Source organism: Cyanistes caeruleus, chromosome 6 (genome assembly GCF_971803275.1).
Source record: "Cyanistes caeruleus chromosome 6, bCyaCae1.hap1.1, whole genome shotgun sequence".
In the NCBI taxonomy this organism is placed as follows: Eukaryota; Metazoa; Chordata; class Aves; order Passeriformes; family Paridae; genus Cyanistes; species Cyanistes caeruleus.
This window is the reverse complement of record NC_141706.1, coordinates 31422850-31441150: the sequence shown is the minus strand read 5'-3', so window position 1 is coordinate 31441150 and position 18301 is coordinate 31422850. Positions and strand designations below refer to the sequence as shown.

The window sequence follows — 18301 nt, the reverse complement described above, 5'->3', positions numbered from 1 at the left end:
CTTTCACAGAGTGGGGGAGGCAGGTGAGTTGGTGAGGAAAGCTTGGTACAGGGAAACATAGCAGTAAATACAAGTGTGAACAAAGAGAGTGCTACAGTGAGGAAGCAGGTACAGGTGCCATACTAAATGATAAAGCCAGTGAGAAACAGAACATATACAAAATATTTATTTTCCCCATTACATTTATTTTTAAAATTGCTTTTTCTTGACACTGCAACATCTCTTTGATGGGATACTAAATTCAGTGAAACATTTACTTGCTCAACAGCCGAAAACAACTGCTAAATTACCTTTCTAGTTCTATCCCTATCCAATCCACACAACTTTTCTAATGTATTTTTTTAATGTAAGAATAACAACTGCTTTTAAAACCAAGGTATTGAATGTGCCTCAACACTTAAAACCTCTTTTAAGCATCTTAGAGATGAAAAGCAAGAGAGTTTTATTAACCACAGAAAGAACAAAAAACTGCTCAAAGCATTCAGATGGCAATTTGTAAACTCAGTTGTGACTTTTTTAAAAAAAGTTAGTTTACAATTATGTTATGCATTAGTTTTCCAGACAGCTTCCATATTTTTTCTTCTCTTATGAAACATAATTTCAAAGGATGCAATTAGAAATGCTGAATAATTGCTGTAACTTAGAGAATTTAAGGATTGATCTAGAGAACATGGCAAACAGGTACTTCCAACTCTGGTCATTTTGAATACTAACATTTTGAAGCTTGCTATCCAAAGCCTGCATTCTAGCATGCAACAAGTGCACTCCGATGCACAAGTCTATCCTCAGTTGCAAGGAGGCTTCTTGAGCATCTTTTTTCCACTCATATTTTCTTCTTTAACATCTTTAAGTGAAGTAAATTAGTTAAATGAAAATATGAAGCAACAAGAGAGTTCTAAGCCCTTGAAAGTTTAGAATTCTCATCTCAGTGGAGAAATTAATCACAGAAACATTATGCTCAGGGCACATTACAAGGTCTCATTAATTGCTGCTCTCTAGATTCCACTAGCTAAAAGCAACCTGAACCATACAGGGACAGCACAAGCCTTTACATGAGAAGAACAGTATTTACAGTGATGTCTTAGATACTCCTTATTCATCCTAAGACACAGATAGGCCTCTACGTTTTCCAAGAGTGTGAGCCTTTTTCTTTTTTCTGTCTTGCTCAAGTGTCTCACGCCTTTCTTCCCTGGAGGGGGAAAAAAAGAGACCATGTTTATTAGAGGTAGAGACACAAGCAACCAAAGGAATCTGAAGCTGACCACAACACAAGATTAATTGGTGCACTGCCTTTGCCATGGGCAGAGATAACAGTACTGTTATGGACTGAACCCAAAGATCCAGGCAAAGACTTCTGCTCAGAGATTCAGGTCTAATACTTCATGTAACAGCATATCAACATTGACAGCTTCTTCCAAGATAAAGGTAAATCTCAAAGTTCTGGAACTGATACTGTTCCTGGAAAAAAGTCCAACAAATTCAGAACAGCCTTTTGTTGGCCTTCCTGAAATTGAACAGTCATTGGAAGGAACAATGGCTTTAATACAAAACTATTCTTTCCCAAACTACATTTAAGTCTGAAGAAGAAGAATGAATCATATTTTAAGTAAAACTATCTAGAAAGTGTTAGAAACACTCTAAAGAGTGGTGTACTTACCTTGTCTGGAGATGTGGCTGTTTGTAATTTGTCTTATGTGAACAGATATTGCTACCACCAGATCTACTGAGAACAGCATTTTCTTTAGGTTCTCCCCACGGTTTTAGTCGTCCTATAATTTAGGGGCAAAAAGAGAGACTAGTTTAATAGTTTAGTAATTGTGTGCTTAACTTCTTATCATGAATTTATCCTAGCTAGCCTGTTTCTTGCTGGATGTCTTGAAGATGAAGTGCCTCTTTAAGCTGCATTATCAGTTTCACCAGCCCATTCCCTACAAGTAGTTCTTCCATAAGTAGTAACAGGTGACTGTACTTGGAAGTAATGCTCACCATGCCAAGTTCAGCTTCTCACATGACATTAAAAAAACCCACCTGGTTCTGTACGGAATATTTCATATTTCCTGTATGTACAGCTATTCAGAGGAATGCAAGTATATTTATTCTTCTATTTATGGGCTTTTGGTCATAAAATCTTCAGCGGGAAGGCTCTTAAAACATATATTAAGAAGAAATTTAACATCAGACTGTGTAGGAACCCAGAGAGAAAGGAAAAGGGACAGAAAAGGAGACTGTAAACTTTGCTCTCGCTGTTTGTATCAATGCACCCCTGCAGGAGCAGCTGAGTGTAAGGGGTGTGACCAACACAGACTGCACAGGGTCACAAAGGTCACGGTACCTTTGTGTGGCTGATACCGAAGCGGCCGAGAAAGACTTGCTTTGAGATCAAATGTCTTCTTTCCACTTGAGGGTTCCACAGATTGAGCTCCAAACTTGAAGGGGGTAAGAACTACAAAAGGCATCAAGATAACACAGACTAGCAAGAGCATCAATATACACAGAAAGTAGGAAAGCACCTGTGAAGACCACACTACAATTATCAAGACCAAAGAGCCATTAAGGGCCCCTGCTGCTACCTATAAAGACAGAATTGCACAAACAGTTTACTTGAAATAGGGAGGGCAAGAGTTGTGGAGTACTGGCCCTTCAGCTACGATTCTACTATGGAAGAACACAAGCTCCATTTGTTTTTCTAGTCCTTCAAGGCAAATTATATGTTTCTTCTATGCCTATTTGGAACCAAGTGGTTTTTCATGTTAAACAAAGAGGCAATTCTTTTGGAACAGGCCAGCTTTAGATCAGCATGGAACTTTGCTTGCCCCTTAAAAACATCAGTATTATTATACAGTAAAAACCAGGAAGCTCTGGGTTCTTGACCTGTGCCAATATCCCTGTGATGCTACGGGTGTCAATGGCTGGATAGTAGAACTGTGCTGCTGCAGAGATTCTTAGTAATCAGAAGACTGATTTTTCTTAATTTTTGTTACTGAGTTGATCAGGGTGCTGAGGCTGACAACAGGTTGTCCTAAAGCACAGAAAGAAGCCTGATGCATGCCAACCCCATAAGGAGAATGAGATCTCTGAGAAGGTGTCAGGAATTCCTCTCTGTGCAGATGGGGTGTCCCTGTATCTGCTATACGAATCTTTTGCTATGTAGTCCCTAAAAGTCTGGAAGATTTTCTTTTCTCTTTTCTGTAGGTAGCTAAGCACCATATGTTTAAGTCATGGCACCTAAACATTTTACTCAAATCACTGGAAAACAGAGGAAACAAAGAAACTACTGCAGTTTCTGAAGAACCAGTCATAAATTAGAGAATTAAATTAAAACCTGGGTCTACATGACACTCAGTTGTTAAAAGCTTGTATGGTAATTCAATAAGACAAAAGTCTTGATCTGAAAGAGACAAATATTCACCATCCACTTTACCCTTTGATGCAGTCAGATCATTATTTCCCTTGCTGTTCTTCTGAGTTATCAGTTTGCAGCTCTTCTGAGTGTCAGGCGTGCAGATCTCCTCCATGTATGGAGACATTCGAGAAGGAGTCTTGGTAAGAGAGCGTTTGTGCTCATTATCTTTTGTGGCTTCTGAGAACCTGAAAGGTTTTAGAAATATGAAGACAAATTTAGTCACCTACAAGGAATGTAAGCAATGTGCTGGAATATAGAAGGTTCTGCATTCTATTTTTATTACAGGTAGAAAGATTTACTGTGTGAAATATGTTCACAGCTCATACAAAAACTGTACTAAAATACCTTGCTGGTATAACACTAAGTTTCCAGCCGATGTTAATAGCAGTAAGTAATATTAGAAACTCCAAATAACTGACTTCCTTGTTATTTTGAAAAGCAAATATATTTGGGTGCAATAAGCTAGTAGATTTATTCACTGACAGATATAATTTACTTTAGATCTGGATTCTGCAGTAAAGCATTGTGTATTTCATTAGTTTTAAAATTCAAATTAAGAAGAACTGGAAGACAACTAACAGAATGCTAGGCCTCAAAGACCTACAAGAGGAAGAAGCTGAAAATTTCGAAACACACAAATTACCCACATACCAACACACACACATTCCGTATGTATATGTGTACACAGACACTTTAAATTAATACCTATGATCACTTATATATGTGTACGTGCATAAAATTCAAAATCTTGAAAGAAGGTACTGAGAATAAGCTATAAGCTTGCAAGAATTACAAAGACACAGAGTAAATGTTGAAGAAAACTCTTTTTGTGGACAAGCAAATTTATGATGAAGTACAGCTTGCAAGGTCCATCACAGTGCAACTTTGGATGAATTGAATTTCAAAAGCAAATTCTGAAAGTAATGTTTTGGTTCACATATTGCTAGGAATCAGTTAGGGCTGCAGTGAAGACATCCAAGTGGACACTAGAGGCTGTGTGTTTTTTACATTGGTTATCTGTTGAAATCAAAGAGGACGTTCAATGTAAAAACAAAGCCACTAAGTTTTTAAACTTGATTTTTACCTTTGAACAGCGAAGACTTGCATTCCAAAGTCACATAATTATAGATTATCAGACACCAATATGAAAAGTTGCATTATCTGACTTGAAGACAACAATCCCACACACTTTAGTCAGGGACAAAAACAAGGCCCAGCAGCATGATCTTGGCATGCAAAAGTTGAAAAGTGAAGGTCATCAGAGAAAGTAACACAACAAAGGCCAGCAAACAACTGTGTATTGTTAGCAAAGGGAGAATGTCTAATCAGAACTTCAGTAATTGTGGAAAGTTTAGGAAACTGATTAAAGTCAAAATTAGTATAGTAGTCAGAAATTGACAAAGAAATAGTAGAAATAAAGGCTCTCACTAGAAATCCAAGCAAAAGGAGATTTATCAATAGGATATCATAAGGACTGTCCTTTCAATTCTTTCTTTTAAAACATTTCTTGATCAATACTCCAGGAAAATTATTAAGAAGTGAATAAAACATACTGATAACAGAAGTTCATGAAGTATTAACACTAATAGAGAATTGGATTGCTGTGGAGGAACGATGACATACAGATGGTGTTCTAAAAGGAAATTAGATGAGGTATAATAGCACTGAGTATGAGTTCATTCATTTAGCAATTCCTCATGACTTCTGGTGTCAGCTTGGTTCCCATCTGCTAGGAACGATCTGCCCATGGTAGTCAATCACAAGAGCACCCCTGCTGTGACACTGAAGGGGAGGGGAAGTAGAGGACAAAATGAACAAAATAGCGAAAAACCATTGCAAGACTCACCTGGAATACTGAGGAAAGCTCCGATTTTAAAAATTTACAGATAAATTAATTCAGATAAACTATTAGGTTGCCTGGTAAAATAGAAAACCTAACACAGTAAAAGAAGAAAAATAATTTGCTCGATTTTGCATCATTTGACTTTAGCAAAATGAAAGCCAGGATTTGAAATTCTTCTAACGGACATAAAAATGAAGAATGAAGATACTAATAGCAGAGTGAGGCTTAAGCCAGTCACAAAGCGAGGCTGAAAGTTAGTAATCAGAATTAGTCTTGCGTAGTTAATGTTTGGAAGAGAAATAATGCAGTAAAATCACAGTCAGTATTGATTATTTCATGTGCATCATGTCAAATGGCTTGCTGGTAGCTTTGGTTTGTTCTTTTTACCTGACATTCATTTTGGATGTTGAAAGTACAGAAGGATGGAATGAAGATTTCTGGGATAAAATACTCCGATTAGCAGCATTCAGAGAATTGCGTGGTGAGCGCCGGAAGTTACTAGGAGTGCAGGTGTTGGAGAATCTGCCTCTCTCTGGATTTGGGCTGAATAAAAATCTTTTGCCACTGGCTTGTTTCTAGGGAAAAGCAAATTCTGAGTTACCAGACTGCTGAACATTAGTCTACAAAGCAGCCAAGAAGGGAAAATACACAGTGAATCAGAAGCATATGGCTTATTCAGTTTTCTCCCCTTTTTTCCCCTCCTCTTTAGAAGTATATTTTTAATGTCAGTATTTTTATTATTTTTAAATTGACCTGACAACATATACCTTGGAATGTGGAGTGTCTTTGTCTGATGATCTCAAAGGATTTGATTTTCTGGTTAGCACCTGCAAACAATAGTTTGTCTGAAGTGTACATTGCTACAATATGTCATTAAAAAAACCCCAAATGTAATGTTCAGGAGTTTCATTCATTGTTACTGTTTGATATGGCAGTGCTAGAGTAACTGACCTGAGCAATTCCATGGCCATTGACATAATCATTCATTGATACATTACTGTCACTTTTTTGAGCTCTACTGCACTTTGTGAGAGGCCCTGTTAGCAGCTTTCACCCATGTGAGGGTGAAATACAAGAACTGAGAACAACACATATTGCATGTATTTTTAAGGAGAATCATATGTAGCCATGGGATGATAGTTCAGGCACAAAAGAGAAACTTAATATTTAATTCCTGCTCTTTGAAAAATAACCAAGCCTGTTGGTTAAATTTTGAAGCAATTCAAACAGTTGTAAACAAAAGTTCCAGAAAATCTTTCACAAAAGTAATTGTGACAATTATTTTTACTCAAAATCAACAAGTTAGTTGTTGGTTTCTACAGCTGTACACTGTTAACATGTAAAATCTTGTATAGTTATGTACAAATAACTATATATAATAGTTATTTGTACATAACTATAATAATAACTAATAGTAATGTAGAACTACAGTTAAATTTCATTTGTTGTAACATTCCACTGCATGTTCACATGACCAGCTACTTACTGATTTAAAGAGACCTTGGTAGGACTTTAACAGAAAGGCCCTGGAAATAAATGTGCCAGCAATGGATATCTTCCTGTGTTATCTCTTACCTTGACTGTGCTGCAATTCTCATTCAGTTTTTTTTTCCTCTCAATGTAGTCAGCAATAGATTCCATTTTCTTGAACTGAGCCTCATGCAACTTCTTAAAGTCTAAGAAGTTCCAAAAATAAGAAGATTCACAGATCACATATATAGTTCTAAGGATGTTTAGTACTTAATAGGAGGATTTTGTGACACCTATTTTTATGGCTTCAAAGAAGTCAATCTAATTCAAGGCTGTAGACACATCTGAACAAACAGGACCAAAAGAATTTATTTCACCAGCTACGTGGCCCATTACCTGGTAATCTGGAGGACTAGAGAACCATGGTTTGGGTTGGAAGGGGCCTTTAAAGATCATCTAACCCAACCCCCAAAATCTGCAGTTAAAGAAAACAATGAATACTTCTACATTTGATATAATTTAATGCATTTTAAGAAGTGATGAACATGAGCTAATGTACAGTAGCACAGCACAACCATAGTATTTATAAAGTGAAAACTAAACAAGTAGGAGTAATAGCATGTATGTATTCCTGGTCTTTGAAAATCATTAATGCAAGTATTGTATTGAAAAGTCACCAAAATGTTCAATAAACCAGTTTTTTAACATACATACCAGTCATTTACTACTAAGAATTTACAAGCTGGAATATGTACCTTGAAATGTAACATTTAGGAAATTACTTTTTTGTTTGTTTGTTTGCTTTTAAAGAGAGGATATTCTTTTATTTGAGCAGGAATAGAAATTTGAGTTGCAAGAAATTAAGCTAAGTCTCCCTTTACACAGAGAAAGTACATCTCTTTCTAAAGATGGTAGGTTATCTTACTTGGAGTTGTAGCTGTCATTCCTGTTCTTGCAGACCTAGATGCATGGCCTACACGTACAGGGATCTTCCCTCCTGCAGGATGAGCATTACCTGCTACAGTAAGATTAGACAAAATCATCAGGACTCCTGGAAGATGATTTAAAGTAATCACAGTGTTTTTAAATATTGTTCCAATGTTTGTTTCAAAACACACTTTATCTCCTCAAAGTGGGTTTAGGTTTTGAGAAATAAAATCAGCTGGAATAACACCTCAAGGGCATTCCAAAAGGCACTGAACCTTTTGGAAGTGTAAAACTCAAATACACTCACATCTCTGAGAACTCCTCCACTAAAAGCAAGAGTTCTGAAGTCAAAGCCAGCAAAATTCCCACACTGCAGGATTTGTGGATTTTTGTGTTAAAATATGTTAAACGAGTAACACAAAGTCAAACCAGACCAATTTGCTTCTGGTATCCCCAAAACAAGGAAGTGATCAACAAACATGCCACAAAAATCTTTGTGGACACAATAAAATTATACTTTGGTTATTCTAAGTAGCATAAATTAAAGTTACTTTTATCCAATTTTCTGCTTATACTCTTCTCCCTTACCTTTAGTAGAAGTCCTTTCTGCTTGTTTTTTCTGTCCAGTACCCATCTCTGTATTCTCAACATCTCTCTCTTCAGTTATTTGGTTTTTGTTTTGTAATACCTTCTGTCTCTTTTTGTGCTCACCCTGAGGCACTCCATTTTCTTTCATTTCAGAATGCACCTGCAATTGAAATACACTTTGTTTTACCAGTTTGTTCCAACTGGATATAAAGAAAGGCTGTTGTTCTGAGAACAGTGAGTCAGTGGAACAGATTGCCCAGAGAGGTGCACAGCCTTCATCCTCAAGGGTTTTCAATATCAGATTGGATAAAGCCTAAAGCACTGTGCTCTAACCTCATAGCTCAGTCTGCTTTGATTGGGAGATCGAGCAAGAGATTTTCTGAAGTCCAAGCTGAATTAACCTGTGAAATACTTACCCTGTTTACTTCACAAACTTTGATATATTAGAAAGCTTTTTACCTGCATAGCTCTCCCATTTTAGTATAAAATTGCCTTTATTGATAAAAGTTTATTATTTGCAAGTAAGAATAAGCTCACTGGGGATATTACTTTTTACTGTTGTATTTTTGTGTACTGTACAATTCTCTAGCACTAAAAGACTAATACTTCTCATTTTCTCATTTCCACCCTCTACATCAGTAAAAGTCTTTTAGTCAGTTCTTAGCTTATGTACTCTTTGTAACTCAAGAAAAAAATAAATTCTACCTCTATCTCACCTTGAGACTTTCCCTCCCTCAGGCACACAAAGGAATGAAGAACCCTCACAATAAAAAAAAATAAATTATGAGGTTTAGGCAATTGTGCAACTTCTGATAAATTTTTCTGTATCAAAAAAGTGAGAACAACTTTGTTTTACATAAATTCTCAAACTAGCCTAAGATTCAGAATACTACAATGCACTGGTGAAAGCAGTCTTACACTCAGATAAAGTGTTTGGAATTTAACATTTCTCAGAGGAATTTATTTTCTTGAAGCAATGACTAGCAAGTAGTGTCTGTTTATTGTGGGACAGGCCATAAATAGACAAAAGTCAGTGGTACAAAATACAAAACACCAGTACCAGGATACTTGCATATGAATTTTGATATGTGTCTATACACACACAAACATAAACGTATACCATCTATAAATGGTGATTGAAAATAAATCAAGTGTGCTTAAATTATGGTCAGAGGAAGGGAGGACAGTCAGCACACAAAAGCATGCAATGAAAAGAAAGAAAATTACCTGTTTCTCATCAGAAGGCACTGGGTTTTCTTCAATGGCATTACTTTCCTCATGGGAGTTCCTCTTTTTCCTGGTTATTTTCTTATTTTTACCACCTCTTTTTGTAATAAAACACACTGAATCAGACATAATTTCCTCCTGATTGCTCAGTTCATCCGATTTAATGGAAGCAGATTCACTCTTTACAGGACCCTGTAGCAGAAAAATACTATAACTGGAAGATACCTGATGCAAATATAAATTAAATACTCCAGGGAAAGTTTCAATTTTGTTACTGAAAAAGGCATTTTGCACAGAGGATAAACAGTACCATGCCATGTAGTAGCACAGTAATCAAGAAACTGGCACTATCTACATTCCCTCAAGCATCGAAGATCATTGTTTCGAGACATTAAATACAATTCCTATAATTGCTTTATCATATTTCATTTAAATAAGATTATAAATGCCTAATATTTTATATTTGAAATCTAACTTGCATGATGTCACGACACTCCCACATTTGTATATTTGTGGAAAACTCTTCACCAATAAAAACAGGCCTCCTTTTTTGCTCATGAAAATTTTAAAAAAGCTGAAAAGGTTTACACAAGTTCCTCAAACCCTTAAAGAAGATTTTTAAGGGATGCACTTAAAGGGAGATATATTTTAGACAAAGTAGATAAATTACTTTTAATCAAAAACTTCAAAAACATTGCCACACTCAACAAAATAATTCAGCTTACAGAAAACTCAAAAAAAATTAAGAAAACAATACACTAAGAGGCAAATAAAGGAAGTAGCACAACTGTATTGCTTTTGTTATAGTGGAAGTAAATTGTAGTAGGTGCAAAGCACTTGCCAATTACTATCTAGTCACCTTCATTTACACATACAAAATGAATAAAATATTTTTACATTTGGTACTGAGTAGTATCTAGAGCCAAAAAAGTAAGAATTAAGATTTGTTCAGTGGAAATTTAATGTTATTGTTCACAGAGAATAGTTTTGTACTCATGCTGAAAAACACATTGTCGATTTTGGCAACTGGAAGGAAATCAGCTCTCAGGCATAGAGGTGCTTCAAAACTAACGTTAGCACATCTATTTCTATCAGTACATAAGTACTCTAAACTAAGGGCACTAAGAAGAAAAAGGTAATTCTATGACAGTTCCCATCGTGGTCAAAAACACTCTTCAGCACATGCCCTGCTCTATGGGTTACGAGTTAAGATTTACATTTCTTAAAAGCAACAGCTGATTTATTATCAGTTACCATATTTTCACTTTCTTCTTTTGTCCCTTCAAAGTGTTGCCTCAATGATTCCAGCAATTTGTCTGCCTGAAGAGAAATCAAAAAACACATGAACACAACAGTCCATCAAGTCCCTGAAGAACTGCAGAAGCCCAACACACGTCCTATAAATTGATCCAACAAACAAGCAGAACATTTCCTGAATCCAACAGAATAAGGCATACCTAGGACACCATTTGAATCAGTCAATTACAGAAAGTGCCTAAGGCCACTGATAAATGTGAAGCATATTCTCCAGAGGCAAAAAGATAAATTTCCTTGACTAGGTTTCGCCTGGTCTATTTTTCAGGAGGTCAATTGTTCAAGGAATGAGACAAACTGTTTTAAGCCCTGCAGTGCAGCTGAACTTGAATTAAAATTGTATCAAACTTCTGCAATTGCTTCTGTCTTTCCCATACTACACGCATTGTTTTCATCCCTCGCATACATTCAGCGGTAATAGTAATAAAATAACACTGAAAACGCGCCATTGATAGTTCAGCCTATGAAAGACTCTCAGACACCTAAGTAGAAAGGTCAGCATAAAAACAATCAAAATACCCCAAAACAAACATTGCCAGAACAACCGTGAGTCCTGTGAGGGTAGAGAGCTGCCTTGTACACCCAAGCCGTGGATCTTTTAAGGTTTTATGACTTCTGCCCTTGCTGGCAGCGCCTGCCAGGAGGGGCCAGGCCGTGTCTCGCATGCCCCTGCGGCTCCCGGCAGGACCCTGAGGCGTCCTTAACCCCCTCGCCCTTAACCACGGCCCTCTCCTCCCTTAAGGTGCTCTGTCGTCACTGTTCCTCCCAACCCGAGCCCTAAAAAGTCCCAAACAAACAAAAAAACAAGCCAATCAAACAGCCACAGCTGGGGTTTCACTAGGGGCAAACAGCGCGGGGACACCGGCCTGGGGGAACGGCAGGGCCGGGAGAGGAACGGGCCGCCTCCCCTTCTCGGTGTCCGGGGAACACCGGAGCCCCGCTCTCCCCCTCCCTGAGCGCTTGCCCGCACCGCGGACGGCAGTACAGCCCCCGGGGCACCCCAGCGCCAAGCCAGGCCCAGGAGGGAGCGCCCCGGGAGGATGGAGACGCCTTCCCTCGGCTCACGGCCGGGCACGGGGGCACCCCAGAACCCAGAGCTTCGTAGGCAGCGCTCCCTCGCAGCCACCCCCACCTCACCCGAAGGTTGGCCCTCAGCCCGGCGGCCTTGGCGATGCGCTGGAGCTCGGCGTATTTCAACGCCTCCAGGGGCTGCAGCGAAGCGAGCGCCATGACAGCAGCTCCGACGGGCCCTGTCCGCCGCGCGCCAACCGACACCGCTCGCGCCGCCCCCGCCGTTCGAACTGGCCCGCCGCGCCAGCCCATTGGCTGAGCATGGGATGGGGCGTGTCCCAAGGGGGGCGGGGCGCGGGAGCCGCCAATGGCGGCGTAGCGCGCCGCGCGTGCTTATTTTCAAGCGCGATGAGGCGTTCCCGGCAGGGAAAGGCGCGCGCGGTGAGGACAGCTGCCCAATAGTCGTGGGCGGCGAGGATTGACGCACCCACTGACCAATAGCAACGCAGATGTACGTACAGCGCTCCAATCACGAGGCTCGGAGGGCGGGCCCCGCGCACGAACGCTCGGCGGGAGGAGATGGCGGTGCGGCGGCAGCTGCAGCAGATATTCCAGGAGCCGCGGGTCGTCGGGACCATCGTGGTGGAACAGGCGTCCGCTTCCGCCGCCCCCACCGCTCCCGCCTGGAAATCGCCGACGCCGCCGTCACCGCCGCCGCCGTCACCGCTGCCGCCGCCGTCACCCCCGCCGCCTTCGTCTTCCTTCCTGCCGGCGGCGGTGCCGGCGTCGCCGCCGCGGCAGCAGGGTCCGCTGCCGGAGGAGTGCGCCGTGTTCCACTGCCGCAGCTGCTGGACGGTGCTGGGGGACTCGCTGCAGCTGTGCGCGCAGGAGCCGCCGGGACTCAGCGTCGTCATCTGCTTCAGTCAGTGCCTCGTCGGGCCGGCGGGTGCTGAGGGCGCGCCGCTGCCCCGCGCGGGCCTCGGGGCGGGCAGCGGCGGCCGGGCCGGGCTTGGTCCGGGGGCTCTCGGCTGCAGCGCGTCTCTCTCTCTTTCTCCTCAGAGGTCACCAGCGATGTGACCTGGGAGGACTCGCTGTTGGTCGGCCTCGAGGGAGCCCTCCTGGAATGGTGTGTACTCCCGTAGCTGCTGGCATCGGGCCTGCCGTGAGCGGCCGCCGCGGTAAATCGTGCGGACAAAGCCGGGCTCCGGCAAGGCCGGGAGCTCCTCCGGCTTGTGCGCGGCGGGTTCCGAGGGGCTTGGCAAACTCCCAGCTGACTTCTGTGCCTATTCACGCTTCGGATGGAGAAAGCTTTTCTAGGGATGTAGTTTTCACTTGAAATCAAAAGTTTTGCTGCCCAAGGCTCTGTAGGTAGGGAGAAACATTCGAGCAGTGCAGTAGAAGCCGACTTAACTTGTAGGTCTCTTTCTTCCCTCTCCGAAAGGTATCTTACTTAAAGCATCTCTGGATTTTATTTGGTTTGGTGGATTTTTGGTTGCCTTGGTTTGGATTTTGGGGGAGGGAAGGCTTTTAGTTGGTTGGTTTTTCTTAATACTGAAAATAAAAAACTTATGCTGCCCTGTTCCTGAACCTACAGCTAGCGAGGTTTGGTAACTGAGTCCAATGGGAAGAATGTAAAATGTCATCTGGGGCTTACAGAAACAGTAGCTTGTTTAAATGCTGTTTTACAAATTGTCAGGACTGGGAACTTTTTCAATATAAAGCTTGTTCTTTTTCAATATAAAGCTTGTTCCTTGCCCCTCTCTCTGCATGGGACAATAATCTGTTTTACTAGAAAGAATTTTCACCTGGCACTTGCATTGTACACTTAAATCACGTTTGAGTAGAATAGTCTAAACCACTCTGTGATAATAAGATGTGCATTATCTTCCTTAATAGAACTTCACTTATTAGAGAGATTACTTCTTTCACAACATGCCAAATTTCTTATGATCATGTTATTTCTGTATATCTTTTATTTTGAGGAGGAGGCATTAATATGCCTTGGATTATGTCCCAATAGAACTGAAGATTTGATGCCCTCTGATAAATATGCAGCATCTGTGGTTTCAAAAGCTTCTGTTTAAGAACACTTTTCCCTTTCTCTTTTTAGTACTTATTATTTATTAACCTGTCGGTCTTGTGGCTTGGCCGTGGGCTTCATTCTTTATTCTTGTGACAGTAACCTGGCATATCTCCGAGGCTTGTTCTGTTTCTTCAAGGACAGCATCATCTGGTGAGTACACTGTATTCTTATGGTCAGTGACTTCACAGGTAAATTGCTGTACAAGTAGCCTACAGCTAACAAAAGTGATTTGACTTGTCTGAGCACATCGGTGTGGGATTTTAATATCCTTGATGTCTAAATTGGGTTGAAGAGAATCCCTTTGATTTGCCTTGCAGCTCCTGGGTGTCCTCATGTAATGTAAGACTTTAAGTTTAGTTGTGTGCAGCACTGAAATCTCTTCAGTCCCAGATTCATTTAAAAGTGATTCAATGATAGGTTGAGGACTTGACTATAGAAGCTGTAAATCACAGCTGGTGTTGAGAGGTTGGATCTTAATTCCAAAGTAAAACCATTGTTATACTTTGAATATTATCATAATTATTACTTTTGGCAACAACCTTGTATTTCCTTTAGTATCATCTTAAATCATCTGTCCAAATAATGCAACTATAAATTTAAGCGTTTTTCTTGGTCTTTTTTCCTTCCCCTTTTTGTTTTCCAGTTACCTCTTACAAAACCAAATTACTATAGAAGCTTCTAAGGTGAAGTTTCCAGCTGTGACCTTAAAGGAACACATAAATAAGGTAAGATTTCGACAATAATGGAAAATACTTTTAAAATGCTGATTATTTTAGACATTAATTCAAAACATTGATACAAATGTGGGGTTTTTAAGTGCCTAAGATTGAGAAAGTGCTGCCTTATATGACAATAATTGACTCAATGTATGAGACGTGGCACATTTTCTAAGACCCCTAAACTGCAGAACATACCCAGTTCTAGATAAATTATGGCAAAACTTTATCCTTTTATCTCTATACCTTGCAAAGAAAAAAAAATCAAAAATAATTTCTACAGACTTTGCCTAAGTATTGACTTGTGTTGTCATTGTTGAAGAATTTAAAAATAGATATTTTTTTATTTGAAAGGGATTTTTAAAGTTATATTTTTATAAAGTTATATTATATTTTTTTAGTCTGTGTAAGCTCAAAATGGCATGGCAGTATTTTGTAGTTTCACAGACAACTTTAGGATCTCCCTCCTGTTTTGGTGTTCAAATTGGACATTCTTATCTGTAACCTGACTAGTTGTTATGTTAGTTAATTGCCTGTGCCTTAGCTCAAATAAAGTTACTGTATTTAGGAGACAGCCAGCATATCCACTATTTATGTGATTATTTGGTAAAAATACACAATGGAAGTAAAAATATGATAACACTTCATTGCAGACATAAATTATGTGACTGAAGAGATTTTGTTTGCTGTTGACTACAACAAGCTCAAGCATCTGGCCTTTGCTTTTTGAGACAAAATGTCCACATGTATTCCTAAGCTAATGATGAAACAGTATGTCCACATATTGTCAAAGGTTTCTGGTTGTGTTAAAACTTGAGTTAACTAGGAAAGATCAGACTCATCATAGTAAAACTGCAGCAACTCTGTCTCCTGAAGTAGTTATTTCCATTATGTCCCTGGGAGGGCTGATACTGGCACACATCCATCTCCAGTTTGTAATGCAGCCCTCTAATCTGGGTGCTGGTTTTGTCAGTACTAAACACGCAGTATAGAGATCAAGCCCTCTATATTTTCCCTTCTTGAAAGTGAGCTGCTCTTTAACCATTTAAAGTGGGGTGAAGGTCATTCAAAGATCCAGTGTTAGAACATTTTTTGCCAATTTCAATACTCTTAATTTTTCTAGGTGAAAGAAAAGATTGTGGACTTCAATTGTCGCATAGAATTAGTGATAAGGAAGCTGGAGAAACTGTAACAAAATAATTAAAACCCTTCATCAGATTCAGGTGACCTACTATCGGGATATGCAAGAGTTAGTATTAACTAATACCTGTTTTCAAGAACTGCTGGAGTTGTTTCTGCATCTCTGCTGAGTTTGGTCATTATGAAGAAATAATGCACCAGACCAGGTTTGAGTGTTTATCTGTCACTTTATCTGTGTGTGTGGAAAGAACTGATGATGAAGTGCATTACTTCAGGGGAACACCTGAAAATCTGACATACCGAAGTTATGCTTAGAAGACTGCATAGCTCAGCCATGCAGCACATCACTCCCTGAGGCTCTGTAACTGTGACTTTGCTTTTTCTAATGACTTAGGGGGAAAACCAGCCTTTGAAATACTCACATCAGGTTTCTGGAAAAACACATTTAACAAGGTGATGATATTCAAGAGCCACCATTAAAAACAACATTCTTAGAGACCTAAAGCTCTTGTCCTAACTTTCAGTACAGAAACAGTGTTAATGGCAGCCTTGGTTTTAGTGGCAGCTAGTTTTCGGTCAAGTGGCTCATTAGCTACATCTGATACTTGAGCCACTGCTAAATGGACTCCTGAATAGTTTTGAGATTTCCTTGTGTGTGTTGCCTGCAGAAGCAGCAGACAAGCACGTCACAGATGCTGCAGTGTTCTTAGTGCATGAGTCTGGATGGCACCATGCAGGCAGAACACAAGGTTTTAGATTTCAGGTAAAGGGCAACCCATGTGCCTGCCAAGTCTGCTGAAGTGCGGCCCCAGGAACAGGACTGAGTCAAATTGTGCCAGCTAACAGCATGAACAACTTCCTTGAACAGATTTGAGCATTTCTTTCTGGAATGTCAACTATGAAACCAAGGAATGGTCTTCTGCACAATTCTGGAAGCACTCCTTTCCTGAAGTTATGATTTGCCTGTCGCCTTCAATTGGCCAGTTAAGATGTTTTATAAAAAATACCTCCTCCTGGTTCATTGGCATTTCTCTGTTGAATATTGGTTATGCTTATTTTCAAACATTTAGAAAATAATTTTACAGAAAAGAAAGCACTATTTACTGGGACAGAATTTCCCTAGTTCTTTGTTGGAAGATTAAGGGCCCTTTTCTTCTCCCTTTGCTCCTTAAAGGGCTAATGTTTTTCCCTAAAGGAATAATGAATTCTATGGAAAGTTTAGTAGTTGTCTGTAGTGGTCTAGAGAGGATTCTATTTACTTGATCAGCTTAATTCCAGTGATTCAAATTGCCTTCTCCTTCCATATTTATGACCAGCAGGTTGTAGACCTCATTGCTACTGCTGCCAGTTCTGTGTTTTGTCTTATTTGTAAAATAACTCATAATGGGCTTGGAGCAGAGGGGACAAAACTCACTGTAAAGCACCTCAGAGGTTTTAGGTGGGCAGCTGGTACTTAGGCTACTACTAATGCTCACTGTGTGTGCTCACTGTGTTGCTTTCTTTTGGGAGTTCTGTATGGTCTCAGTTCATTGTGGTAAGCAAAAGCACCAAGTATCAACAGCTATTCTGTAAGGAGAGGAGGGACTCTCACAAATACCACCTTTGAAGTACTTCCTTAGTGCTTGTATTGCATGAGTCTAAGAAATGTGATTGATAATGGGAGTATTTGCTTTTGCCCTTTCATTCCAGTTTCTGCATTGAGACTGTTTCTTGTTATTTTACATCTATACTATGAATCATACTAAATTGTTTTGCTTCATTAGTGTTGAGCCCTAAAAGAAAATGAAAGCTGTCAGTTACATTTTTATGTTATATTTAAAGTTGTGAAGAAGAAACTTCTTAAATAAAAGCTGGAATTCAGAAATTCATATTGTGCAAGTCATTGACAATATTATGTGAGTCCTAGGCCTACTTTTCCTTTGATTAATTTTGCAGAAATAAAAACATCACTTTATCTTGCTTGGGTCCTCATTTCTTATGAAGCATTAAAGTAATGGTTCCTCAAATTCTATTACTTAGTGTGAATTTAAATAAATAATGAGTATGTGCTGAAGAATAGCTGGTAAATTTTTAAACTGCTTTTCTGTAATCCTTGAAACTGGGAGGACCTCTGTCAACCACAGAAGAAATTTTTCAGAAGCGCAGTCACCAAAGCAATAAACAGTACATACATACCATAAAACAGTTTTCTGAGGGGCCTTGTTATTTTGAGGCAATCAATACAAGAAACAGGGTTTCTGCTACCCTCTAAAACAACCCTTGAAGCTCTCAACTGATAAATTATGCATCTTAGAATGAGTGGAATAACAATTTTTGTTTAGCTGTTGCCTAAGTCAGAAGCTCTTGTGCCTGAAGTCTGCTGGGACAGCTGGCCACAAAGCAGATATCCAGCATATATGAATTCAGCTTGAGTTGTTAAATTTTTTTGTTTTTGTTAAAAACAAAGCTACAGCAAGCCCACCTCAGAAGTGAAGTGGAATGTACTGTGGTTGTCTTCTGAACAGATGACACATCCAGTTTTAGTGCATTCTCAGCCTGTGCTGCTTTATTGCTAAAAAAATTTGTATACAGGTGCAGAG

General features: G+C 39.7%; 2 protein-coding genes across 7 annotated transcripts; one reads left to right on the top strand and one right to left on the bottom strand.

The window, feature by feature from the left end:
* Window positions 1-164: 164 nt before the first annotated feature.
* NUSAP1 (nucleolar and spindle associated protein 1) lies at window positions 165-12368 on the bottom strand. Of its 5 annotated transcripts, none has more exons than XM_086892832.1 (12): window positions 12303-12368; window positions 10713-10778; window positions 9459-9650; window positions 8232-8391; window positions 7642-7734; window positions 6822-6922; window positions 6014-6073; window positions 5634-5821; window positions 3422-3588; window positions 2333-2443; window positions 1658-1769; window positions 165-1189 (listed from the first exon to the last, which is right to left on the bottom strand). In XM_086892832.1, exons 2-12 carry the CDS (start codon window positions 10713-10715, stop codon window positions 1102-1104), a joined length of 1275 nt encoding a protein of 424 aa, XP_086748958.1. In that variant the 5' UTR covers window positions 10716-10778; window positions 12303-12368; the 3' UTR covers window positions 165-1101. The 5 variants fall into 5 exon arrangements, with proteins under 5 accessions (XP_086748958.1, XP_086748955.1, XP_023783680.2 ...); XM_086892829.1 differs by lacking the exon at window positions 12303-12368 and adding an exon at window positions 11910-12300; XM_023927912.2 differs by lacking the exon at window positions 12303-12368 and adding an exon at window positions 11910-12149 and having other exon boundaries at window positions 3410-3588.
* OIP5 (Opa interacting protein 5) lies at window positions 12275-17676 on the top strand. Of its 2 annotated transcripts, none has more exons than XR_015287958.1 (5): window positions 12275-12705; window positions 12843-13224; window positions 13894-14016; window positions 14510-14591; window positions 15706-17676. XR_015287958.1 is itself a non-coding variant. In XM_086892836.1 (5 exons), the coding sequence occupies exons 1-5, from the start codon at window positions 12363-12365 to the stop codon at window positions 15772-15774; spliced, it is 684 nt and encodes a 227-aa protein (XP_086748962.1). In that variant the 5' UTR covers window positions 12325-12362; the 3' UTR covers window positions 15775-17676. The 2 variants fall into 2 exon arrangements, 1 of the variants encoding a protein (XP_086748962.1); XM_086892836.1 differs by having other exon boundaries at window positions 12325-12705; window positions 12843-12909.
* Window positions 17677-18301: the final 625 nt, after the last annotated feature.

Excerpts from the sequence above, each read along its gene's own strand:
- NUSAP1 (XM_023927912.2), bottom strand. The coding sequence starts at position 12,095 with ATGGGCTGGCGCGGCGGGCCAGTTCGAACGGCGGGGGCGGCGCGAGCG. Across the intron at positions 7,735-8,231 it reads AGAAAGGACTTCTACTAAAG|CAGGTAATGCTCATCCTGCA; the intron begins GTAAGGGAGAAG and ends ATCTTACTGTAG. Across the intron at positions 6,074-6,821 it reads AGAATTGCAGCACAGTCAAG|GTGCTAACCAGAAAATCAAA; the intron begins GTAAGAGATAAC and ends TATTGTTTGCAG.
- OIP5 (XM_086892836.1), top strand. The coding sequence starts at position 12,363 with ATGGCGGTGCGGCGGCAGCTGCAGCAGATATTCCAGGAGCCGCGGGTC. Across the intron at positions 12,706-12,842 it reads CAGCGTCGTCATCTGCTTCA|AGGTCACCAGCGATGTGACC; the intron begins GTCAGTGCCTCG and ends CTTTCTCCTCAG. Across the intron at positions 14,017-14,509 it reads TTCAAGGACAGCATCATCTG|TTACCTCTTACAAAACCAAA; the intron begins GTGAGTACACTG and ends TTTGTTTTCCAG.